General features: G+C 42.2%; 1 protein-coding gene and 1 long non-coding RNA gene across 5 annotated transcripts in view; one reads left to right on the forward strand and one right to left on the reverse strand.

Annotated features, from left to right (window-relative positions):
- The window catches only part of LOC130361850 (uncharacterized), a 39,787-nt gene extending 20,598 nt beyond the window's left edge, over positions 1-19,189 (reverse strand). The window contains exons 1-3 of one of the 2 annotated variants that reach the window (XR_008891177.1): positions 18,967-19,189; positions 6,631-6,702; positions 3,976-4,180 (exon numbers count right to left, since the gene is read on the reverse strand). This is a non-coding gene — a long non-coding RNA (uncharacterized LOC130361850). Of the gene's footprint in view, positions 1-3,975; positions 4,181-6,630; positions 6,703-18,966 lie in introns of those variants that run through there. The other variant, XR_008891178.1, reaches the window with a different exon arrangement.
- CCDC50 (coiled-coil domain containing 50) overlaps positions 12,702-27,323 on the forward strand; it is an 80,771-nt gene continuing 66,149 nt past the window's right edge. Inside the window, exon 1 of one of the 3 annotated variants that reach the window (XM_056565426.1) lies at positions 12,702-12,972. In XM_056565426.1, coding sequence (XP_056421401.1) covers positions 12,924-12,972 — 49 coding nt within the window. In that variant the 5' untranslated portion in view covers positions 12,702-12,923. The remainder of the gene's footprint in view (positions 12,973-27,323) is intronic. The other 2 variants (XM_056565425.1, XM_056565427.1) reach the window with 2 other exon arrangements.

Consider the following 27,323-nt stretch of genomic DNA (forward strand, 5'->3'; position numbering starts at 1 on the left):
CCACCGGAGTACCCCTTTAATTAACCCCTTAATGACGCAGGGTTTTTCAGTTTTTGCACTTTCGTTTTTTCCTCCTTACATTTTAAAAATCATAACCCTTTCAATTTTCCACCTAAAAATCCATATTATGGCTTATTTTTTGCGTCACCAATTCTAATTTGCAGTGACATTAGTCATTTTACCCAAAAATTCACGGCGAAACGGAAAAAAAAAATCATTGTGCAACAAAATCGAAGAAAAAATGCAATTTTGTAACTTTTGGGGGCTTCCGTTTCTACGCAGTGCATATTTCGGTAAAATTGACACCTTATCTTTATTCTGTAGGTCCATACGGTTAAACTGGTACCCTACTTATATAGGTTTGATTTTGTCGTACTTCTGGAAAAAATCATGACTACGTGCAGGAAAATGTATACGTTTAAAAATGTCATCTTCTGACCCCTATAACTTTTTTATTTTTACATGTACAGGGCGGTATGAGGGCTAATTTTTTGCGCCATCATCTGAAGTTTTTATCGGTACCATATTTGTTTTGATCTGACTTTTTGATCACTTTTTATTCATTTTTTAATTGTATAAAAAGTGACCAAAAATACGCTTTTTTGGACTTTGGAATTTTTTTATGTGTAAGCCATTGACCGTGCGGTTTAATTAACGATATATTTTTATAGTTCGGACATTTACGCACACGGGGATACCACATATGTTTATTTTTATTTTTATTTACACTGTTTTATTTTTTTATTGGAAAAGGGGGGTGATTCAAACTTTTATTAGGGAAGGGGTTAAATGACCTTTATTAACAGTTTTTTTTTCCACTTTTTTTTTGCAGTGTTATAGCTCCCATAGGGACCTATAACACTGCACACACTGATCTCTCATGCTGATCACTGGCATCTATTAACACGCCTGTGATCAGTGTTATCGGCGCTTGACTGCTCCTGCCTGGATCTCAGGCATGGAGCAGTTATTCGCTGATCGGACACCGAGGAGGCAGGTAAGGGCCCTCCCAGTGTCCTGTAAGCTGTTCGGGATGCCGTGATTTCACTGCGGCGGTCCCGAACAGCCTGTCTGAGCAGCCGGGTTACTTTCACTTTCACTTCAGATGCGGCGGTCAGCTTCGATCGCTGCATCTGAAGGGTTAATACAGGGCATCACCATGATCGGTGATGTCCTGTATTAGCTGCGGATCCCAGCCGTTGATAGCCGCCGGGACCGACCCGATATGATGCAGGGACACCGCGTGACCCCGCGGCATATCGTGGGAGCCAGCGGAGGACGTAAATGTTAAGGGGTTAAACAGATTTGTAAATTACTACTATTTCAAAATCTGAACCGGTACAGTACTTATCAGCTGTTGTATACTACAGAGAAATTTTTTAAGTTCTTTCCAGTCTGACCACAGTGCTCTCTGCTGACACCTCTGTCCGTGTCAGGAACTGTCCAGATTAGAAGTATATCCCTATAGAAAACCTCTCCTGCTCTGGACAGTACCTGACAGGTGTCAGCAGAGAGCACTGTTGACTTGTCAGACTTAACACATTTCTCTGAAGTATATCTGTAGTATATAGCAGCTGATAAGTAATAGAAAGGTTAAGATTTTTTAATAGAAGTAATTTACAAATCTGTTTAACTTTATGGTACTAGTTGATTTGAAAACATTTTTTTTCCACTGGAGTTCCCCTTTAATACAATGGATAGGCTATCTTCATTCACTTCTAGGGAACTTATGGAAAGTGCCAAGCAGATGTGCTTAGTATTGAGCAGTGCGGTGAAGAAGATTCAGTGCTAAACTAGTCTCTTCAGAAGTAGAATTGGTGGGGGAACCAGAGGCCATACCCCAACTGCTAAAAAAAGTGATGGCACATCCTAACTATACGCCATCACTTTGTAGAAATACTTTGTCAAGTTAACTTGAAATACAAGGAGATGTGCTATTATCACTAAGAGACGCTGTAGCCAACCACACATGGACACTTCAGTAGGTAACCATGTAATACACTGAAGGGCTGGGTTTGTGAGCAGTTCTCTGCTATGTTTTATAAAAAGGGCATTCAGAAAAAGGATGTCACCGTAAGAAAACCCTTTAAGATTTCATCTCAAAATGCCATCGTGAAAACTTTACCTATATGCTGTGTGGGTGTGATGGGGCAACCAACACCTGGTCTGTCTGAATTGAGTTAAATCCCTCAATATATCTCACACTTGGTATTAAAGGGGTACTCCATTGTTCGGAACTAAATGCCGCCACGCCCCCTCCCATAGACTTGCATTGAGGGAGCGTGGCATTGACATCACGAGTGGCATGGTTGACCCCCACAGCGCGAAAACAGCGAAGGGAACATTTTGTTCCGAATGTTGGCCAGTGGCATACCTCTTTAAGCACCTAAAACTGCAACCAATAAGCTAGCAATCTTACAGATTAACAGTTTAACCCCTTAAATGAGGACCATTTATACGTGCGACTTTTAGCCAAATAGGCCAATTTATGTAATGTGTAAAAGACATCCTGATAGTGCAGCACAAAGAACGAGCCATTGCTAGTCAGCTAGACATTTTTTTTGTGTAAACTGGGGATGTGCCGCACACAGTGATGGAACTAAAGGGCTGCACGAACAATACAGCGTTTGTTACAGCAGCCATTTCATTGCAAAAATACAGATGCAAGCCTCTTTTTAAAAAAAAATTTAAAATTTTAAGGGCGCCAATCTACACGATTTGTACCTAAAACATGCTGTACTTTTTGTTTCTGTATATGTGAAAAAGTGCTGCCCGAGTCGTGAAGATGATCACACAAGTGTGAGCAGGCTGCTGTTTTGCTGTTTATATAAACAGGACAATATAAACAATGCATGAATCTGTTTTAATTGTATATGCCGTTTTAGGTAACCTTTCAGGATGAGCTGTGGTGTGTGTACATGAGGAATAGTTCTATTTCTGGTCATTATTTGACTTGTATATGGCATTTTTACAAGATTTCTGCTCTGCAGGCTTCCTTGAAAAGTTTCAGTTTTCCTTGAGCTAGAGGGCAAAGAATAGCCACTATGATGCCTTTCACACACTGCACACATCTGTTTATTGTAGTAGAAGCATCATGGTAATACATACATACATACAAACTCTGGGGTCAAGCACAGTATCCTGTGTCGCAGTGTCTCTTTTAGTCTTGCCTATGGCTCTGCACAATGCAGGGCCATTTGTTACTGAGTGTCATGGCTGGCCCAGCCAATGAGGTGGTGTATGCACCGGGCCAATCAGCCTTGTCACCAGCATTCACATCTCCCAGCGACAATATATATAAACTGCTCAGTATTTTTAGCCTGTGATTGTGGCTTGTCCCATCAACAGCTATTGCCTGTGTTCCCAGCTTTACTTACAGTTATGACCCCCTTTGACCCGACCTCCTGTCTGCTCCCTGACTTCGCTCCTCTCTTATGAATTTGAACTTCACTGCTCTCTTTAACTTGCCTGTCCTGACTTTGACTCTGATTATGTACTGTGCTTATCTCTAGGTTTTGACTCTCTGGCTTGCCACTGCACTAAGTCCAGTGTAGGGGCCATTGCCCAGTTCAGGGTTGCTGTTTAGGGCCGATCATCTAAGTAGGTAGTAACAGTGGTTGGATCGAGATTTAGGTCTGCCCTCATCCCTACCCAGGACGTGACACATATAGGACATTATAGGGCAGTACCAAGCAGTCTAAGTTGTGGTACAAGCCTTGGGATGAGACCTAATACTTCTAGAAAACCGTGGTGTAGACTCTTTGCAGTCTCTGCTTCTGGCTTTCTCAGTTCCCCCTCCCATTTCCCTCTTTATTTCTGATAAGAGGAGAAAGGAGTATTTTACTCTAAAAAGTTGTATTATAAAATTCCTTACAATTGCTTGTCCTAATTATTCATGCAATGTTTGTTGAAATAATAGTGCCTTTTTAAGGGTGTTATCCAGGGTTAGAAAAACAGAACCACATTTGTCCACGGGTTGAGTGTGTAACTGCAGTAGACTAGTGCACAAGAAAATTTTTCGTTTAATTTCGTTTTTTAATTTTCGGTAAAATTTTCGGTTCGGTAAATTTTTCAGCCTTCATTTTTCGGATACATTCGGTATTCGGGGGTTCGGTTTTGATTGTTTTCAGATTAATTCGGTATTCGGGTACATTCAGCTAAATCTTTTTAAAGCAGGGGACTATTATCGGGATCGTGTGCAGGAAAAGAGGGCAGCCGCATAAATCGGAACATTGGAAGACAGGTAAGATAATATAATTTTATATGATTCATTAATACATGGTGTAATGTTGAATGAATGAATGAATAAATGTATGTATGAATGAATGAATGAATGCTGTATGAATGATTGATGCGTTTGATTGATGTGTTTGATTGTCGGGTGATTTATCTATAACATGTCATGTCACTTGCGCTAACAGTGTTTCTGTTACCAGGGTGCCTCCAGCTGTTGCAAAACTACAACACCCACCCAGCATGCCCTGACAGCCAAAGGCTGTCTGGGCATGCTGGGAGTTGCAGTTTTGCAACAGCTGGAGGCCCCCTGCTTCATTGGCAAACATGCCATAACCTATATTTCAGTTCTTTCCTTTTTAAAATCTCCTCCATTTTTTCTGAACTGGGTTACTAGGTCAATGAGATGCATAGTAATTGCCGTGGGAACATTTTTATTCATAAATCCACAGACTTAATTGGATAATTGCCGTTTAGAATGTTTAGGGTCCCAACGTTCTAAACGGCAATTATCCAATTAAGTCTGCGGATTTATGAATAAAAAATGTTCCCACGGCAATTACTATGATACATATTGCCCCGGGTGTTAGTCGTGACACCCAATGCGATTGTCAATAATATGGTAGAGATGTGGAGCGGCTTTATACAGCGCTCACATCTCTGCTCCGGCCAGTGAATAGAACATAATCTATTCATATTTTCCACCCAGAGCTGTGATTGGCCGGATGGTTGCAGCCAATCACAGCTCTGAGGAAAATATGAATGAGTGGCCGGAGTATAGAGCAGAGATGGGAGCGATGTATACAGCTGCTTCATCTCTGCAATGCACAGGATGATCACATTGGGTGTCAGTAGTGATACACATTGCGCTAATGATCGTTTATTTAGTTCAAATCAGATTGAAAGAAGTGCTGTAGTTTTGTTTCATTGTAACATGCCATTCCTCATTGTGCACAAATGTATCTGAAAAGTGCAAACAGCTTGTTACAATGAAACAAAACTAGGGCACTTCTCTCAATTTGCTTTGAACTAAATATACGATCTGTTAGAGCAGAGTGGGCTCCAGAAGGAAGGACTCCAGCGCTGCAAAAGACTGAAGCATCCCCAATGGGGAAGCAGCGCTGGAGTCCTTCCTTCTGGAGCCCACTCTGCTCTAACAGATCGTATATTTAAAATGATAATAGAACAATATCGGCGCTATAAATTATGATAGTATTTATTAATAAATAGTGGACAAAAAATGAAATAATTAAAAACAGTTAAAAAACTATATCAGTGTTACTCATTGTCCCTGAGAGTTATGAAGGTCTCCTACAGTTTAGGTCATCTTCTCCTGTGGTTAAAGTGGAGGGTTGGAGGTGCTAGGGAGGACAAAAAAGAAATAGTTCTAAATAGAATGCAGCGGTGTATCTATGTGGACCAAATTACTGAATGAACGTGTTCTCATACCTAGCTGCAAGGAATGTAACGGGGAAATGTTAAAGAAATCTCTTTAATGGAACAGCAATGGATATCACCTGTGGATATTCAAGTGGGATACTTTTACTATTGTTATACACACAGTATCCGATAAGTATCAATGTACAAATGTTCCCACAGAAATTACTATGCATCTCATTGACCTAGTAACCCAGTTCAGAAAAAAAGGAGGGAATTTTAAAAATGAAAGAACTGAAATATAGGTTATGGCATGTTTGCCAACGAAGCAGGGGGCCTCCAGCTGTTGCAAAACTGCAACTCCCAGCATGCCAAGACAGCCTTTGGCTGTCAGGGCATGCTGGGTGGGTGTTGTAGTTTTGCAACAGCTGGAGGCCCCCTGGTAACAGTAAGTGACATAATATGTAATTAGTGTTGCTCGCGAATATTCGCAATTCGAATTTTATTCGCGAATATCGCATATTCGCGAATTCGCGAATATTCGCGAATATAGCACTATATATTCGTAATTACGAATATTCGTTTTTTTTTTTTTTTTTCACAGTACACATCACAGTGATCACCCCTCTCTGCTTCCAGCTTATGTGGTGTAAGAAGGCTCTAATACTACTGTGTAAGACTGGTGTGCGAATTTTCGCATATGCAAATATTTGCATATGCTAATTTTTGAATATGCAAATTTTCGCATATGTTAATTTTCGCATGCGCGAATATTCGCATATGCGAAAATAAAACAAGACTATTACAAATATGCGAATATTCGCGGATATGACGAATATTCGTCCATATATTCGCGAATATTCGCGAATTCGAATATGGCCTATGCCGCTCAACACTATATGTAATACATAAATCACCCGAAAATCAGACACATCGATCAAACACATGAATCATTCATACAGCATTCATTCATTCAACATTACATCATGTATCATCACATAGAATTATACATTATCTTACCTGTCTCAATGTTCTGATCTCCGCGGGTCTCTTCTTTTCCGTGCACCCGCTCCCGATAATGGTCCCTTGCTTCTAGATGAAAACAAATTTTGTTTTTCACAACTCACAATGATTTTTCACAATTTCGTAGGCATGTACAATTCGTTTTGTTCGGATTTCGGATTCTTTCGGATGTAAATATTTCGTACATTCGGATCAATCCGAATGTACGAAATATGAACAATTCGGACAAAAACTAATTACGTCCGAAACGAATTGCACATGTCTAAATTGCAGTTTAGTTTCATTCAAGTCAATAGAGCCTAGTCGTAATACCACATACAACCTGAGGACAGATGTGGTGGTGGATTTATAAGTAATTAGCTCTGCTTTACATTTCCTGGAAAACTCTTTTAAAAACACATGACAGAATACAGAATTAATTAAGTTATTCATAGTTAAATATGATAAAAGTAATACAATAAAAGTAAAACACATGACAATATGCTACAAATTGCAAAATGATGCAAACCAGTGTCTTAAACGGGGGGCCAGTTCACGGTCCCTCAGACCGTTGGAGGGCTGGACTATAGATAACAAAAAATGAATAAATTCCTATGAACACTTATATATCTTATTAGTGGACTACCACTTTAAGTACACAGCACAGTTCCCCCCACATTAGGTTGGCAGTATAGATGCCCCCACATTCGGTTGTAGTTCCCCCACATTAGGGTTGGCAGTACAGTTCCCCCACATTAGGGTTGGCAGTACAGTTCCCCCACATTAGGTGCAGTACAATTCCCCCACATTAGGTGCAGTATACTTCCCCCATATTAGGCTGGCAGTATAGTTCCCCCACATTAGGTAGTAGTTCCCCTACATTAGGTTGTAGTTCCCCCCCACATTAGGTGCAGTATAGTTCACCCACATTAGGTTGTAGTTCCCCCCCACATTAGGTGCAGTATAGTTCCCCCACATTAGGTGCAGTATAGTTCACCCACATCAGGTTGTAGTTCCCCCACATTAGGTGCAGTATAGTTCCCCCACATTAGGTGCAATATAGTCCCCCACATTAGGCTTGCAGTATGTTCCCCCACATTAGGTGCAATATAGTCCCCTACATTAGGCTGGCAGTATAGTTCCCCCACATTAGGTGCTGTATAGTTCCCCACATTAGGTGCAGTATAGTTCCCCCACATTAGGTGCAATATAGTCCCCCACATTACGTTGGCAGTATGTCCCCCCCACATTAGGTGCAATATAGTCCCCCACATTAGGCTAGCAGTATAGTTCCCCCACATTAGGTGCAATATAGTCCCACACATTAGGCTTGCGGTATGTTCCCCCACATTAGGTGCAGTATAGTTTCCCCACATTAGGTGCAATATAGTCTCCCCACATTACGTTGGCAGTATGTTCCCCCACATTAGGTGAAATATAGTCCCCCACATTAGGCTGGTAGTATAGTTCCCCCACATTAGGTGCAATATAGTCCCCCACATTAGGCTGGCAGTATGTTCCCCCACATTAGGTGCAATATAGTCCCCCACATTAGGCTTGCAGTATAGTTCCCCACATTAGGCTTGCAGTATGTTCCCCCACATTAGGTGCAATATAGTCCCACACATTAGGCTTGCGGTATGTTCCCCCACATTAGGTGCAGTATAGTTTCCCCACATTAGGTGCAATATAGTCTCCCCACATTACGTTGGCAGTATGTTCCCCCACATTAGGTGAAATATAGTCCCCCACATTAGGCTGGTAGTATAGTTCCCCCACATAAGGTGCAATATAGTCCCCCACATTAGGCTGGCAGTATAGTTCCCCCACATTAGGTGCAATATAGTCCCCCACATTAGGCTTGCAGTATGTTCCCCCACATTAGGTGCAATATAGTCCCCCACATTGGGCTTGCAGTATGTTCCCCCACATTAGGTGCAATATAGTCCCCCACATTAGGTGCAGTATAGTCCCCCACATTAGGCTGGCAGTATGTTCCCCCACATTAGGTGCAGTATAGTCCCCCACATTAGGCTGGCAGTATGTTCCCCCACATTAGGTGCAGTATGTTCCCCCACATTAGGCTGGCAGTATAGTCCCCCAAATTATGTTGGCAGTATGTTCCCCCACAGGCATACAGCCTCCAGCCATAAAGTATGGCTGGAGGCTGTATGCCTGTGTACTGCCCCATTTCAGTGTTCCGACCACCGCTCCAGCAATAGCAGGACCGGAGGATCGGTGGTCAGAACACCGAAGGGACGCGCCACTGGTAAACACTTACCTACTACCAACGCGCGCGTCCTTGCTTCTTCTCTTCTGCTCCGCGCTCGGTTGCCATGGGCACACGCATGGGACGTCAGTGACGTCGCTGCGTGTGTCTGCTCCTGACGGTCCACGCGTTTTTAAAGTAAACGCGGGCCGCAGGGACTTCAGAGGCATCCTTGTGTTCCGAAAGCATCTTTCGGGACACAGGGATGTCCTAAGGCAAAAACACCCGGCAGGCCGGGTAAATGCGCTCCGCGGGCCGCATGTGGCCCGCGGGCCGTAGTTTGAGGACCCCTGCCTTAAAGGTGTACTCCGGTGGAAAAACATTTGTTAAATCAACTGGTGCCAGAAAGTTAAACAGATTTCTAAATTACTTCTATTAAAAAATTTTAATCTTTCCAGTACTTATCATCTGCTCTATACTACAGAGGAAGTTGTTTTCTTTTTGAATTTATTTTCTGTCTGACCACAGTGCTCTCTGCTGATACCTCTATCCATGTCAGGAACTGCCCAGAGCAGGATAGGTTTGCTATGGGGATTTGCTCCTGCTCCGGACAGTTCCTGACATGGACAGAGGTGTCAGTAGAGAGAACTGTGGTCAGATAGAAAATACATTCAAAAAGAAAAGAACTTCCTGGGGAGCATACAGCAGTAATTTATAAATTTATAAATCTGTTTAACTTTCTGACACCAGTTGATTTAAAAAAAAATTTGTTTTCCACTGGAGTACCCCTTTAAGGACACAGACCCATTTTTTTTTTTTAAATCTGTCTATCTTTAGGTAGTAAAAACTTTGTAATGGTTTAACTTATCCAAGTTTTTTGTTGATACATTCAGCAGTCATTTGTATAAAAAAAATAAAAATAAAATATGCCATCATGGGGAGGGGGTGCAAAGGCCGCCAAAGCCTAGGTACACCACTTTCGAGGGTCCAAGGCTGGGATGGGGCCCACCCAGAATAGGCATGCACTGGGATGGGGCCCACCCAGAATAGGCATGCACTCGCTCATTCACTAATGGTGAATCCAGGACACTTGTCCCGGTTCCCCAGGATAGTGAGCACTGCTTTCAGTTATGTGTGCATGCGCATACAGTTGAAAGCTTCCTCTCAGTATAAGCTGCAGGACTTGCAGCCTACACTGAGAGGAGACCAGTGACCTCCGGCGCAGTGCAGGTGTGATGACTTCACACATCGGCGTCTGCACTGTGGAGGAATAAGGGCCCGGCCAGCCTGCAGAGAAGATTTCTGCATGGGACATGAGGAAAGGTTTTTTTTTTCCCCTTTTTCATTCTGGCATCCTACCTATCTGGCTACCTACCTACCTATGTACCTACCTCTCTACATAGCTACTTACCTACCTTATAATCTACCTACATGCCTACCTGGCTACTTACCTACATGGCTACTTACCTACCTACTGATATATTTACCTACTGGGATAGGGGATCGGTCTACTCACCTAAGGATGTATTTACCTATTGAAGGGACTACCTACTTGAGGACATACCTGCCTATGGGGGGGACTACTTAATAAGGGAACTATCTAACTAATGTAGGACATACATACATGGGGGATCTACCAGCCTACTGTGGGGGATATATCTACCTAATGGGGGACCTACTAACCTATCCACTTTGTGTGGGACACCGAGGGGGGGGGGGGATACAGATGGGGAGATAGTGTAGAGTTTAGGGGGGTCACACATACTTAATAAGACACAAACAGTTGTTCTATGTCAATTATTATGCACACTGAGTAAGCAACCACATTGCAAGGATTAAAATGTAAGTGAACCCTTCAATATAATAACCTATAGATTCCCCTTAGCAGTAATTACCAACACCAATCATTTCCTGTTGCTGCGAATAAGATTTGTACAACACTAAAGAGAAAGTTTGAACCATTTCGACATGCTAGTGCTCCGAGTCCTCAATATTCTGGGATGTCATAGCATCTCAATACTCAAATGTTCTTCTTTGTCGACCATTTACCAGTTCATTTACTAGCATGCTTTGGGTTATTGTACATTACCCAACAACTCTTTTTAGCTGTGATCTCCTATTATAAGACTGTGTGCAGCAGCGTGCTTTAAACCCCGGCTGTCTAATAAATCCAACTCTTTCACTGCATTAGTCTGTGGAGTCAGATCAGGCAGCCGGCCAGGGAGCGAAGAGCGCTGCTGTGCACTTCACCTTCTTATAACTCAGACCCAATGCAATCTAAACTTTTCACATGCCTGAACAACATGTCTAAAGTTTTTTCAAATGACAGTAATGCTTTAACTGTTGCTGTTAACATTGTTTTCTGAGTCTCACTTCACTCAATAGGGGGCACAGAAATCCATATAGAAAATGGTTTAAAAAATGTCATTCATCATACATTACAGGACAACATCACAAAGTTAGTACATCTGATATTGGCATAAAAGTAAAGGCTAAAAATGGAGTATAATTTAGTGTTGTGCATGTGTGCTAGAAAATTCCACTTATGTCTCATCTGTTTATAGAAAATTTGGGGCAATCTTGAAACAAGGTGCGATGCTCTTTTTGAACACCTTCTTCTTGTCTATGAATTCCATTCTTGTTCAGTGTTTTTATTGTAATGGAGGATTATGCAGTTTGCAGAATCTTCTGTATTGGGTGATAATAATAACTATTATTCAGCAGCTGATTCAGTTAAAGCGTGAGCATGTTTAAAAGGGTACTCCGGTAAAAAACATTTTTTTTTTTTTTAAAGGACAACTATAGTGGAACACTTTTATATATGCCCATGCCCGGGCCTCACAAATAAATAAAATAAACTTATACATACCTTCCTGCGAGACCCCGTTGGTCCGGCACAGGCCTCACAGTCCGGCAGTGCTGACGTCATTCCACTTCCTGGATACGGGGACGCCGCAGAGCCATCGGCATATCACCGGCTGTAGCGATGTCCCGTCCCAGCCTGTGATAGGCTGAACCCACTGTCATGTAAGGAGCTCTGGCCGGCTTCTTATATGACAGTGGGCTCAGCCTATCACAGGCCAGGGCGGGACATCGCTACGGCCGGTGATATGCCGATGGCTCTGCGGCATCCCCGTCTCCAGGAAGTGTAATGACGTCAGCACTGCCGGACCGTGAGGCCTGTGTCGACCAATGGGGGCTTGTAGGAAGGTATGTATGAGTTTATTTTGTTTATTTTTGAGGGACGGGAATATATAAAAGTGTACTACTACAGTTGTCCTTTAAATCAACTGGTGTCAGAAAGTTAAACAGATTAGTAAATTACTTCTATTTAACTGTGAACTGTCCAGAGCATGAACAAATCCCCATAGTAAACCTCTCCTGCTCTGGACAGTTCCTGACATGGACAGAGGTGTCAGCAGAGAGCACTGTGGTCAGACTGAAAAGAACTATACAACTTCCTCTGGAGCAGTCAGCAGCTGATAAGTACAGGAAGAATTACGATTTTTATATAGAAGTAATTTACAAATCTGTTTAACTTTCTGGCACCAGTTGATTAGAAAATATTTTTTTTTCCATCGGAGTAACCCTTTAAAACAAACAGCCCCTATAATAACAATAGTTTATTTATATAGTGCACACAGATTTCGCAGGACTTTATACTTAAATCGGTCCCTGTCCCCATTGGGGCTCACAATTTTAAATATACCTATCAGTATGTTTTGGATCACAGGTATACTAAAAAATGAAACAAAAACTACCAAAGAGGTCTACATGAAGGCAACATAAAACAAAGTAAACGGGAGACCTTGTAATCCAGCAGTGGAGGAGTTAAAGCTGTGCTGGCGGAGTACATGATGTCATGCGATTGTTTAACTAGCCCAGCCCTGCCTGTATTTTGTCCTCTTTCCCCCACCATACAATCCTATTAGGCTTCGCTCGTTACATTGTATCCTTTCCTCCACTTATCGAGCTCATCGTGCCGTCCTGTCAGTCTCAGGGATCCCGCTGCTGATGACAGCTCCCCGGCCACCGTACACCCCAGCCTGCGGCCTCAGGGCTGAATGACCGGCTCCTCACCGAGGACTGAGCGACCGCAGCCATGACCGAAGTCACTATCGACAAGTCCAAGCTGCCGGGAGTGAAGGAAGGTAAATGCTCCCTCCGCACTCCGGGGGGCGGACAGAGGGTTAACCCTTACGCGGCTCCGGTGAGGCCTGCACCTGGTGTGAACAGGCACGTGTGTACGTGCTAATCCATGGCGCAGGGCTTTGTCACTTCTCTGGCCCCACAGGTGACAGGTTGCGATGTGCGCCCCACCTGCCATAAAATGGTTAATCCTTTGTTACATTTCTTCTCTTTGTAAATAAACAAGACCTTACCATACAGGGAGTTTACTAATATAAACAGTGGTGCCCCCAGCTGGTTTACAACTACAACTCCCAGCATGTCCACACAGCTGGGAGTTGTAGTTTTGCAACAGCAGGAGGCACCCTGGTTGGGAAACTCTGACTTTCACAGTCCCTTTATGGCAGGGTTTCCTAACCAGGGTGCCTCCAGTTGTTGCAAAACTACAACTCCCAGCATGTCCAGACAGCCAATGGAATGCTGGGAGTAGTAGTTTTGCAACAGCTGGATGCACCCTGGTTGGGAAACTGACTTACACAGTCCCCTATAGCAGTGTTTCCCAACCAGGGTGCCTCCAGTTGTTTCAAAACTACATCTCCCAGCATGCCCAGACAGCCAACGGCTGTCTGGGCATGCTGGGAGTTGTAGTTTTGCAACAGCTGAAGGCACCCTGGTTGGGAAAAACTACCCCAGTGGTCATCAACCTTTCGGACATCCAGATGTTGCAAAACTACAATTCCCAGCATGCCCGGACAGCCGTTGGCTGTCCGGGCATGCTGGGATTTGCAGTTTTGAAACAACTGGAGGCACCCTGGTTGGGAAACGCTGCCATAGGGGACTGTCAGTCACAGTTTCCCAACCAGGGTGCCTCCAGCTGTTGCAAAACTACAACTCCCAGCATTCTGTTGGCTGTCTGGACATGCTGGGAGTTGTAGTTTTGTAACATCTGGAGGTCCGCAGTTTGAAGACCACTGCACTACCCTATGGAGTCACCTCCTGTTCATGGATCAGAGGATTTAAAGGGATTGTCTTTAGAAAGCTCTTGGAACTTGCCAAGTACTGTATATAAATATATATGTGTAGGCTGTTGTTTGTTCCACCAGTCCTGTGTGACATTAGACCAGTGGTCTCCAAACTGTGGACCTCCCAGAATGCCCGGACAGCAGAGACCACTGCATAAGGGTGCGTTCACACTGAGTAATTTCCTCTTGAATTCTCCGCTCCAAATCAATGCACATCTCCTCTGCCCATTGACTTTAATGTTATTTCCGCTGTCCTGTTCACACTGCGGAAATTCTGCTCGCTGAATTCCGACGCTGAATTCCGTTCTGCTTGAAGAAACGACATGTTCATACTTCAAGCGGAATCCGCGAGCAGAATCCAATAGAAGTCAATGGTAAAAAAAAAAATAAAAATCCGCCCGACATCGTTTTTGCGCGGAAATGGCTGAAAAACCCTTCACTTCTTTCTCCCCCATTTTCGTGCGCAATTCCGCACAAAAATAAAATTATTTTTTCCGCCTGTAAATTTTTCGGCCTGAATTCCTCTTGATTTGCTCAGTGTGAACGCACCCTTAGGGTACCTTCCCACACGGCGTATTTGCTGCGTATTTGCTGATGCGTATTTTATTTTCCCTGTTGAAGTCAATGGGTAGGAAAATACGCAGCACCAAATACGCAGCAAATACGCAGCAAAATACACCACGTGTGAACGCACCCTTAGAGTGCTGTGACCACATACTGCTGTCTTGTTATATATCTTACAGCACCTGTAGCTCTCCCAACTGTTACAAAACTATAACTCCTATTATACCACTGGCTGCCAGGGCATGATGAGGATTGTAGTTGTAAATATCATGCAGCAGTGGGATGCACTGATTCCTGTCCAGGCAATAGCTAAGGAGACACTGGGAAAAAATGTAATAAGAATCCAAAGTCATTGTATACAGGAACATATGAAAGATGAGGTCGGAGTTTTGTTTTTGCCAGTAATATAATGGCAGATGTGTATTGCATATACAGGCTGTTACCTCGTCATTATATTGTAGACAGTCAGCAGTGTGTAAATACTATGTACAATGAATAGAATGATTCTATACAGTATATACAATATGTGGCCAAGTTACTGCACAGTAGTTAAGTGGTCAGAATCACCACAGATGTTCTGATATTGGTATTATATACTATATACAGTCATCTCCTCCGATGTCATAATGAGGCACTGTATGCTGCTCTGATACTACAGCATACATCGGTGTTCCCCCAACCTGTGGCTCCCCAGCTGTTGCAAAACTACAACTCCCAGCATGCTGCCTGTCAGGGCATAATGGAAGTTGTAGTTTTAGCAAAAGTTGGAGAACCACAGGTTGGGGGAACATTGGTGGATAGTAGGTCTAGGTTCACACGGCCGTTTGCTTCCGACCCGTAGCATCCGGCTTTTTTTGATCCGATCGGACCCTGAAAAGTGTTGGAGGCAGATGGCTACTACTGGGTCATGATGGACCCCATTCACTAGCAATCTGGTTCTTCGGTGACCTGGTCATTTTTTGTCCACTAAACTCCGAATTGCGGAGTCCGACTGCAATGTAAACAAGGCCTAAGTGATCAGCAGTGTCTGTATATGGTATCATGGTACACGTGGGCTGTCACGCCCCCTCCATAGACTTGCATAGCGGGGGTGGGGGGGTGACGTCGCACGGGGGTGGAGTTGTGATGTCACGATACTCTGGCCCCGTGGTCGCCACCCGGCTGTTTGTGAGCTGGCACTGCGGCATGCTGCTCAAACAGGTGGGGGGCAAATAAAACATTGCGAGGTTTCCCAGCGGCGGGACCCCCGCGGTGAGACATCTTATCCCCTATCCTTTGGATAGGGGATAAGTTGTCTCAGGGCCGGAGTACTCCTTTAAATGGGCTCTGTCATGAACTTATTTTTTTTAATATGTTGTAGTACTGATGTACTACAACATATTTCTAATATACTTTAATAATTTTTTTTGCAATTAAAATACCATTGGCCGCCTGCAGCCTGCTGTGACGTCACAGATGAATTCAGACCGATCCCGGCCGGGCATCGGTCCATATTCAGTCAGGATGCGCTCTCTCCCTGCCTGTCAATCAGACAGGCGGGAGCGAGCGCTATGAACTATGAGAAAGGTTCCCTTGCCTCGCACGCTGGTGTGAGGTAAAAACATCAAACCCGTGAAAAAAACAGCCCCCGGTGTAAGGTAACATTTCACCCTCCACTTTATTCTTGGGCGGGGCAGAGTTCGGGTGCGTGGCATAGGGATGTGCGGCAGGGTGCCTCCAGTTGTTTCCCTACTACAACTCCCAGCATGCCCTGACAGCCAATAGATGTCAGGGCATGCTGGGAGTTGTAGTGGTGAAACAGCTGTAGGCATCCTGTATAGTGAACTAAGGGCAGAAATGTCGGCCCCAGCAGGAATCAGTGACGTCGCGTCTGCTGGGGAAGTTTGCCTGGTAGTGAGCACACCACCAGGCAACAAAAAGGCATATTTAATATAGTAAAAAATAAATTTTAAAGGCAGGGAGGGGGTTAGGGGATAGATGGGCAATAGGCAAGGACAGAAAAAAAAATTGTATGGTGGGAGCTACTCTTAAAGCTACTGTGTCTGCTCCTGAATTCAGCCATTGTTTCCCCCTAAGGTAGTGTTTTCCAAACAGTGTGTCTCCAGCTGTTGCAAAACTACAACCCCCAGACATCTTTTGGCTGTTTGGGCATGCTGGGAGTTGTAGTTTTGCAACAGCTTGAGACGCACTGTTTGGAAAATCCTTCCCAAGGTTCTACATTACACAGAGATAATAAGGTTCCCTACTACACTACAAACAAAACATCCATGTTTGTAAAACAAACCAAATGTATTCACAAGTAGACTGCATTTATTCACAGCTGTGCCATAGGTAGACTGTGATTATATCAACATATCTTTTGGAAAGTACCACAGTGTATACTGGAACCAGAGCCTTAAAATGAGATGCAAATGGCATTGAATTGATACTAATGTATTTTATTTATTTTTTGTTTTGATTTATTTATAAATCATATATAAATTATAACATGTCTCTGTCTAATGATAAGGAAGTCTTAGGGCTATATCTTAGTAATCTGTTTGCAGCAGCCTCCCATTGGTTTCAATGGGACCCTGCTGCTCTATTTAAAGGGGTTCTCCAGTGGAATTATTATTATTTTTTTTAATCAATGGATGCCAGAAAGTTAAACAGATTTTTAAATTACTTCTATAAAAAAATTGTAATCATTCCAGTACTTATAAGCAGCTGTATACTACAGAGGAAATCATTTTCTTTTTGGATTTCTTTTCTGTCTGACCACAGTGCTCTCTGCTGACACCTGCTGCTCTGGACAGTTTCTAAAATGGACAGAGGTGTCAGCAGAGAGCACTGTGGTCAAGACAGAAAAGAAATCCCAAAAGAAAAGAATTTCCTCTCTAGTATACAGCATTTTTAATAGAAGTAATCTACAAATCTGTTTAATTTTCTGGCACCAGTCCGACCGCTGGGGGAGAGCCGGTGCCCCGGCAGGAGATTACCTGGCATGTGCTCATAGTCACTTTGCAAACCCAATTCCACCAATTTTGATGGGATGTGTGGGATGCCTCTATGTATTGACTAAAAGGGAATTTAATTTTAAGCGTCACTGTCATTTGCAAGAACTTTGACATGATGTCCAGGCATATCAAAAGTTGAGAGTTGAGACCCCCACGAGTTACAGTCGGGATGGAGTGCGCTGGCTTATAACTCTCGATTGCAGTGGACTGAGACCCAGTGCTATCTGAACTTTTTATTTATTTATTGATTTATTTATTTTATTAAACACTAATAAAGCAATGCAAATGATAAGCCATTGACAAAAATGAACATATACAAACAGTGGCCGACATTTATCATTGTCTTTAGACTGTATTTTGTGTCTGGAAAAGGCGCAAAAAAGGAGCAAGCAGGGTTTATTTGCGCCTTTTTTGCGCCCTTTGGTTTACACATTTCTGCAGATTTTGCAATCCACTGATTTTGGCAATACACATGATATGGAAGGGTTTTATGAACTGCGACTTTTTGGGAAAAGGCGCAAAAATGGCGCAAAGCCACTGAAAAGTCTCTAAAACTACACCAGCCCAGACTTAGCTTAGCTTTTTGGTGTATGTGAAGAGAGAAATTTCAGAAAATGTGACCTGCAGAAAATGTATCAAATGCTCTGCGACCATTTAATTTGATGCTCCTTCATATTACCAGCACACACAAAAAAAAAAACGTTAGAAAAATGCTTCACTTAGGATGCGTGCACACCACGTTTTTGTTATACAGTTCCTGTATACGGTTTCAAGTTAAAAACCGTATGGAACTGTATAGAAAACTGTATGCATTGACTTAACATTGTAAACTGTATGTCAAACGCATCATCCTGTTTAGTCCGTTTTGCATCCTGTACGGTTTTGTCCAGTTTTTTTACCCGTACCCAAAATGTATTTTTATTTTATTTTTTAAACATGGGAGTCAATGGGAACCGTACAGAACTGTATGTGCGTACGGTTCCATCAGGTTTTCACTATACGGTTTTTGACTTTGCACAGTTTTTTTTCTTGGAATTTCAATCAAACAAGTGAAACTTTATTCAAAATGGAGTGAAAAGTTAAAAACGTATACATTTTTTTTCTTAAAAAACGGATGCAACCGGACCTCATTTTTCAAACAGTATGCTGTTTTCAACCGTATATGGGTTTAAATTTGTACACCCTTTTTGCTACAGTTTAGTCAGGTTTTGAGGAATCCGTTTTTCATCAAAAACCTGATACAGGAACTGTATTGCAAAAAAGGTGGTGTGCATGCACCCTTACACCTACAATGATAAATGCCGTCCATTATCCTTTATGTAGCTGACAATGGCGCAAAGAAATAGAGGTACATTTTACAATAAACAAACCTAATTGGAGTAAATACCAAACACCCTCCCTCCCCCACACACCCAAATCCCCAATACCCGCTTACCTTTTACCCCTGGCATCTACAAAACCAAAATGAAATCAGAATGTCTCCTCTTCAAAATAAAGGAGCAATTTGAACTTTTTGACGTGCCTGGGCAACAAGTCATTTCAAATTACAATGACACTTTAAATGGTAACCTCCATTGTTCTAAAGAATAATGGGGGAGACTTATCAAAAAGGCCTCTAAAAAATAAAAGCCATCTGATTGGTTGCTATGGGCAACTGGTCCTTTCCCCCTATCTATCTATATCTGTCTGGGCACTACACTGCACAGTATTAGGGGGAGATTTATCACAACCTGTGTAGAGGAAAAGTTGACCAGTCGCCCATAGCAACCAATCAGATTGCGCCTTTCATTTTTCAGAGGTCTTTTCAAAAATGAAAGAAGCGATCTGATTGGTTGCTATGGGCAACTCAGCAACTTTTCCTCTGCACGGGTTTTGATAAATTTCCTATGTGTCTAGAGCAGTGATCTCCAACATGCGGACCTCCAGATGTTGCAAAACTACAACTCCCAGCATGCCCGGACAGCCAACGGCTGTCCGGGCATGCTGAGAGTTGTAGTTTTGCAACATCTGGAGGTCCGCAGTTGGAGACCACTGATCTAGAGTTTATGCTGTATATTGTGATGTCATTGGGGGAGATTTATCAAAACCCCTCCAGAAGAAAAGTTGCCCGTAGCAACCAATCCGCTCGCTTCTTTCATTTTTAACAAGGCCTCTGCAAAATGAAAGAAGCGATCTGATTGGTTGCTATGGGCAACTGGGTAAATTTTCCTTTGCACAGGTTTTGATAAATCTCCCCCATTGTGAATGCTAGAGATGAGCGATCTTACAGTAAATTCGATTCGTCACAAGCTTCTCGGCTCGGCAGTTGATGCCTTATCCTGCGTAAATTAGTTCAGCCTTCAGGTGCTCCGGTGGGCTGGAAAAGGTGGATACAGTGATAGGAAAGAGTCTCCTAGGACTGTATCCACCTTTTCCAGCCCACCGGAGCACCTGAAAGCTGAACTAATTTACGCAGGATAAGGCATCAACTGCCGAGCCGAGAAGCTTGTGACGAATCGAATTTACTGTAAGTTCGCTCATCTCTAGTGAATGCCAGAGCAAAGTTACAGGTCCAGTTATTCCAGGCACATTTTTATTACATTTTTGATATGATGTCTAAAAGCTGATATCCTATGTAAACCTCAGGTATTAAAGGGGTATTCCCATCTTAAGAAGCTGCCACCTGTCCACACGGATAGGGGATAACAAGCTGATCGGTGGAGCACTGGCTATGGGGACAATTTTATGTTTATTTTTTTCACCTGTTTTTGGGGGTCAGACCTCACCAATCGGCTTGTCATTTTCTATGCCCCTTTGTGAGGTGGGAATACTCCTTTATAAAAGCACTCCTAAACAAGCACTTTTTTTTTTTGCCCGTTTCTGCCCAATTCTTTTTTCCTCTCAACATCAACTGGTATTAATCTTGTGTGTATAGCCAGTTTTAGACATTTTTGTATCTTTGTACTGCTCCATCCATCCTACATCCTTTTTGGATTAAACCTTCCCATATACACTGTCTAGATTCACGACCCCCTCCCCCTCTTCCTCTGCCAAGTTTGATCCCTGCATAGCTCACAGCAGTCAGTCTTCCTCCTCAGGGTTGGAACTATAGTCTGGTAAAGCTTTCTACACAATGGCTGGCCAATAATCTCTTTTCTTTTTTGTTGTTTTTTTATGTTAAGGGTGAACTCACACAGACAAACTTCTGCAACTTGTTTTATTCCTCTGAAATATCCCCATTCAGATGAAGGGAACAGATCTTTAGTGTCTGGAACAAATTGGCTACATGTGAACTCACCCTTAAACTCTCTGTAGTAGCCTATTAACATATAAAGGTTACAGATAGAACACAGTAAATGTATTACTTATCTTGTATTCTACCAAGAGCTGCGATCACAATTCTGCACGTAATCACTGAAAACAGTAAACAGACTTGTTATCCAACATATCCCCAGACAGCGTAGGTGCTGTCCTATAATACTATGTAATGGTTAAAGGAGGTTTATGGGAATACACTATGGTAATGAGTAGTATTTGTTATTGGTCAAAATAACTCATTTGCAGTTCTCATCATTGTTTAACCCCTTAAGGACACAGACAATTTTGGCCTTGACAACACAGCCAGTTTTAATTTTTGCATTTTTTTCCCCTCCATGCCTTGTTAAGAAACACCACTTCTATTTTTTCCATCCACATTGCCATATGAGGGCTGAAAGCAGCCAGGTCCTGCTGTCTATGTAGTAAGCACCACTCCTCGCTTCATACTGAGAATATCCTTATGTGTTAAAGGGGTACTCCAGTGGAAATTATAATTTTTATTTTTATTTTTTGTCAGAAAGTTAATTCTGACTCCTCTGTCCATGTCAGGAACATGGTCAGGACCAGGAGAAAATCTCCATAGCAAACATATGCTGCTCTGGACATTTCCTAAAATGGACCGAGGTGTCAGCAGAGAGCACTGTGGTTGTGACAGAAATAAATCCCAAAAGAAAATGTCCTCTGTAGTATACATCTGCTAATAAGTACTGGAAAGATTAAGAATTTTTAATAGAAGTAATTTACAAATCTGTTAACATTTTTGGCACCAGTTGATTTAACCCCTTAAGGACTCAGGGCGTTTGGGTACACCCTGGCTACTCAAGGACCCAGGGTGTACCTGTACGCCCGTGGGAATTTCGGTCCCTACTGGGCAGGGACCGGACTGGGATGACTGCTGATATCTATCAGCAGGCATCCTGTGCAAATGCCCAGGGGGGTCTTGAGAGCCACCCCATGTTGGGGATCACCAGTCAATTCAGACCGGCAATTCTGGGTCATACGGGTCTTCGGTGACCCGGAAAATAAGGGTGATCGGGAGTGTCCAAGACACCCACGATCCCCCTGAAGGGATAGGAGTGAGGTGGCAGGGGTGCCACCCCATCCTATCCCTGCTATTGGTCGTTGAGAAGCGACCGACCAATAGCAGATCGGGAGCAGGGGGGTTAGAGTTCAGTTCCCCCGTTCTGCCCACCCACAGTAGTCCGGGCAGAAATGGGGAACTGTCCTGTGACCGGCGCCGGAGTTCACTTACCATCGGCGGTAGCGGGTGGCAATGACGTGCTGCTGGCTCCCTGGTGAAGACTACGAGTTGCCTAGCAGTGGTCTCTAAACTGTAGCCCTCCATATGTTGCAAAACTACAACAGCTGTTTGCTGTTTGGGCATGCTGGGATTAGTAGTTTTGCAACATCTGGAGGGTCACAGTTTGGACATCACTGTGCAGTGGTTTCTAAACCGTGGCCCTCTAAATCTTGCAAAATACAAACTCCCAGCATGCACGAACAGCAAACGGCTGTCTTGCCATGCTGGGAGTTTTAGGTGATATCAGCAGACTTCTGCAGTGCTGAGGGACTACTACTCCCATCATGGAACAGACTTGTTTCCATGATGGGAGTAGTAATTCCCTGGCTGCGGGAGTCTACATTAGTGTTTGTACTACTAACCCCATCATGGTAGAGTCTGTTCCATGATGGTGGTTGTAGTACAGGGGCTGAGGGATTGATTGCACCAGGTCTCACTTCTGAGACCCAATGCGATCAGAAGTTATTAAGCAGGGGAACAGGCGAAGTGTGTGTGTCTGTGTATAAATTATATACTGTACAGACCAAAAGTTTGGACACACCTTCTCATTCAAAGAGTTTTCTTTATTTTCATGACTATGAAAATTGTAGATTCACACTGAAGGCATCAAAACTATGAATTAACACATGTGGAATTATATACATAACAAAAAGTGTGAAAATATGTCATATTCTAGGTTCTAGCCACCTTTTGCTTTGATTACTGCTTTGCACACTCTTGGCATTCTCTTGATGAGCTTCAAGAGATAGTCACCTGAAATGGTCTTCCAACAGTCTTGAAGGAGTTCCCAGAGATGCTTAGCACTTGTTGGCCCTTTTTGCCTTCACTCTGTGGTCCAGATCACCCCAAACCATTTTGATAGGGTTCAGGTCTGGTGACTGTGGAGGCCAGGTCATCTGGCGCAGCACCCCATCACTCTCCTTCTTGGTCAATTAGCCCCTACACAGCCTGGAGGTCTGTTTGGGGTCATTGTCCTGTTGAAAAATAAATGATGGTCCAACTAAACGCAAACCGGATGGAATAGTATTCCATCCATCCATCCATACACCATCAGACCACCTCCTCCACACCAGCACTCCTGTGAAGGGAAAACCATTTCAGGTGACTACCTCTTGAATCTCAACAAGAGAATGCCAAGAGTGTGCAAAGCAGTAATCAAAGCAGAAGGTGGCTACTTTGAAGAACCTAGAATGACATATTTTCAGTTGTTTCACACTTTTTTGTTATGTATATAATTCCACATGTGTTAATTCATATGTGTGTGTGTGTGTGTGTGTATGTATAGATAGATAGATAGATAGATAGATAGATAGATAGATAGATAGATAGATATAGATATAGATATAGATATAGATAGATATATAGATATCCAATAAAAACAGCACCTCCAGAAATGTATAGAAAAGAAGAAATCGGGGTGCCCGCATATTCTGACCCTCGGTCCACTGGTTCCTCAATGTATACAAAAATATAGAAGCAGCACACCACAGGTAGACTTCAAAGAAACGGCGAGTTTATTCCATGATGTGAGAGACTACGTTTCTCCAGCCTCACGCACTTGAGAAAGCCAGCGTGAGGCTGGAGAAACGTAGTCTCTCACATCATGGAATAAACTCGCCGTTTCTTTGAAGTCTACCTGTGGTGTGCTGCTTCTATATTTTTGTGTGTGTGTGTCTGTGTGTGTGTATATATAATATATATATATATAATATATATATAATAACATATATAATATATATATATATATATATATATATATATATATATATATATATATATAATATATATATATATATATATATATATATATATAATAATATAAATATAATAATATAAATATAATATAATATATATAATATAATATAATATAATATATATATATAATTATATATATATAATATATATATATAATATAATATATATAAAATATATATATATATATATAAAAAAAAAAATATATATAATATAAAATATATATATATATATAAAATATATATATATATATATAAAATATATATATATATATATATATATATATATATATATAAAAAAAATATATATTATATATATATATATATATATATATATATATATATATATATATATATATATATATATATATATATAAAAAAAATATATATTATATATATATATATATATATTAATAAATATATATATATATATATATATATATAATAAATATATAAAAATATATATGCATGCATGCTGGCGGGGTCATATCTTTATTAATGCACTGCGGGGGGAATATTATAAATGGGCTGGGGGGCTAGATATATAGGCTATATATCTTGCCCCTCACAGCGCTTTTAATATACATATGGCCCCCGCTGCCACTCACAATGTTCATTTTAAAAACCCCACTGGGAGCCCTGATTGGCTCCTTGGTACTGACCTTTCAGGGCTCCCCGCAGAGGATTTAAAAATGAAAGTTAAAACACACGATACATCGTAGGGTTGCGGACCATGCCGCCCGCTCCCCTGCTTAATAACTTCTGATCGCATCGGGTCTCAGAAGTGAAAACCAGTGCGATCAATCCCTCAGCCCCTGTACTACAACCTCCATTATGGAACAGACTCTGTTCCATGATGGGGGTTGTAGTACAACCACTAATGTAGTCTCCCCAGCTGTCTGCAGGCTCCCGCAGCCAGGGAATTACTACTCCCATCATGGAAACAAGTATTTTCCATGATGGGAGTAGTAGTAGTAGTAGTAGTAGTAGTAGTAGTCCCGGCTGTGGGAGTCTGTAGGCTGAGGTGTTAAAACGGCCGTACATGACGGATGTTATAACGGGTCTTAACGCATGAATATGCCCGTTATTTTGACAGACGTTATTCAGCCGTTGGCACCTGTTATTTCATCCGTTATTATACATTCGCACAGAAAACAGATGTTTAATAACAGATGAATACTAATAGTGTGATAGGAGCCTAAGTTCAAGGATATGTGCTGGTCTTGGAGCTAAATGGCTATGTTGATAGATTACCATAATGCTGTGGCTATCTTTTAGTTAAATGACTATTTCTTGTTGGAAGTCCCATAATACCTTGTTTGTAAGTGTGAGGTCCCTTTTCTCCCTCACACACATCAGCCAGCCCACCCTTTGAAGCACAGATGAGCTGCCATCTTTGCTGTGAACAATAGAACAGTGTTTTCTAACCACAGTGCCTCCAGCTGTTGCAAAATTACAGTTCACTGCAGAATGATCTCCCTCCCATCCAGCGGTCGCTTCAGCCATTGAAGCAAAGACAGACTTCCTGTCATCACCTGACTGTCTTGGGGCCACACTGCAGCCTAATAAAACCGATATTATATTATTAACTACACTAACTTACCAGTCCCTGTAGCATAGTCAAATAAAAAAAAAAATCCTGGAATACCCCTTAATGAATTGTTACATGCACATGCCGTTATGCAGCTTGTTCTTGTGTACTATGGTGATTTATTAAGCTGTCTTATTGTAAGGTTCTCTGCTGCTCCTAGCAACCAATCGGAGCACCTCTATAATTTCTCATATTGCTCTGATAAAATGAAAGCTGAGCAGTGATTGGTTGCTGTGGGCACCAAAGATTATCTTATTGTAAGTCAGCATGCTAAATCTACCCCAGTATTCACAACAAATGCTCCATCAGAATCGGCCAATAATTGTAAGGCTAGGTTTTCACTTGTGTTTTTTTTTTTTTACAAAAAGCCAATAAAAATGCCCATTCTGCAGCATGGCTGCAAGTCAATTGTTAACTACAAAATGCCAAATCCACTTGCCGTTTTTCAGTTTGGTGTTTTTTTTTTTTATCCTTGTCAGTTTTTAAAAATCGACCTCTTGTTGAGACTTTGGCGTTTTTTGGGGAAAATCTTGGCGTTTTCCTCCCATAGAAGTCTATGGGAGTGAAAAAACGCCATAGATTTCTATGGCGTTTATTCTTTTTTGGACTTTAGCGATCCAAAAAAGTGATGGAGATACCTTTTTTTTATTACAATTTCGTAGGGTACCATTAAAAAAAAAAAAAAAAATGATAAAAAAAAGATACAGTAGTGATGGAAAAAATTGTATTTAATGAAGTTAATCTTTTTTATGATAAAATTTTATTTTTTTAAACAGGGATCAATTTATGTGGGCGGGCAGGGCACTAAAAAAGTAGCCAAAAATAATAAAAATGTAGTGTGTGTCTCACTTTTTTTATTTTTTTTTAACATTTTTTTTTTAAGTAGTACTTCTCCCAGCATGGAACACACTGTGGATAGGGGATAAGATGTCAGATCACCGTGGTCCTGCTGCTGGGGATCCCCGGGGATCGCTCCGTGCGTAATGACAGGGGCCGGAGCATCGTTACGCCATCACACCATCTCCCACAGACTTGCATCAAGGGGGCGGGCCGTGACATCACGAGGGGCGTAACTGTGACGTCACAATGCCCCTGTATCGCTGGTCATTACGCACGGAGCAAGTCTGCTCTGTGCAGTAATGATAGTGGGGTGCCGTAGCCGAGATCCCGGGGGTCCCCAGCAGCGGGACCCCGGCGATCTGACATCTTATCCCCTATCCTTAGGATAGGGGATAAGATGTCTAGGGGCGGAGTATCCCTTTAAACATAACTATGGGATTCTACTAGGGAAATCTTGTTTTATAATAAATGCCCCTTCCTGGATCCTCCCACTGCCCTATCTTCATCAGCAGATCAGCACACAAAAAGGAGAACGCAGCAGATTCTGCCCAACTACCTCTCTCTGCTAGAAGAGCTTAGAAGAACTTGATGGAACAGCTTCTTGGATTCAATTGTAAGTGTTTATAAATACATTCGCAGTCAGAGTCAGGGAGTCGGAAGTACATTTATCTACCGACTCCACAGCCCTGGATGCTGAGCAGTAGATATACATCTTATATCTACTGTCCAGCAAGAACCTACAGTGAGCCTGCAATGTGTATACAGTGTATACATTGCTGGCTCACTTAACCCCTTGCGCCAGCCCAGCAAAAAAAAAGGTTAACCCTTTGGGCGGTATACACTATATACAGCTATCTATAGATAGCTGTATATAGTGTATACGGAAGACTAAGTCCACTTACTTTCCTCCAGTACCGGCTGGGTCCGTGTAGCTCTGCCCCATAGTGATGACGTCATTAGCTACAGATGTTAGCAAGGCTAGTAAGGCTCTGTTCACATTTTCCATTTTGTAT

This window comes from Hyla sarda, chromosome 3 (genome assembly GCF_029499605.1).
Source record: "Hyla sarda isolate aHylSar1 chromosome 3, aHylSar1.hap1, whole genome shotgun sequence".
In the NCBI taxonomy this organism is placed as follows: Eukaryota; Metazoa; Chordata; class Amphibia; order Anura; family Hylidae; genus Hyla; species Hyla sarda.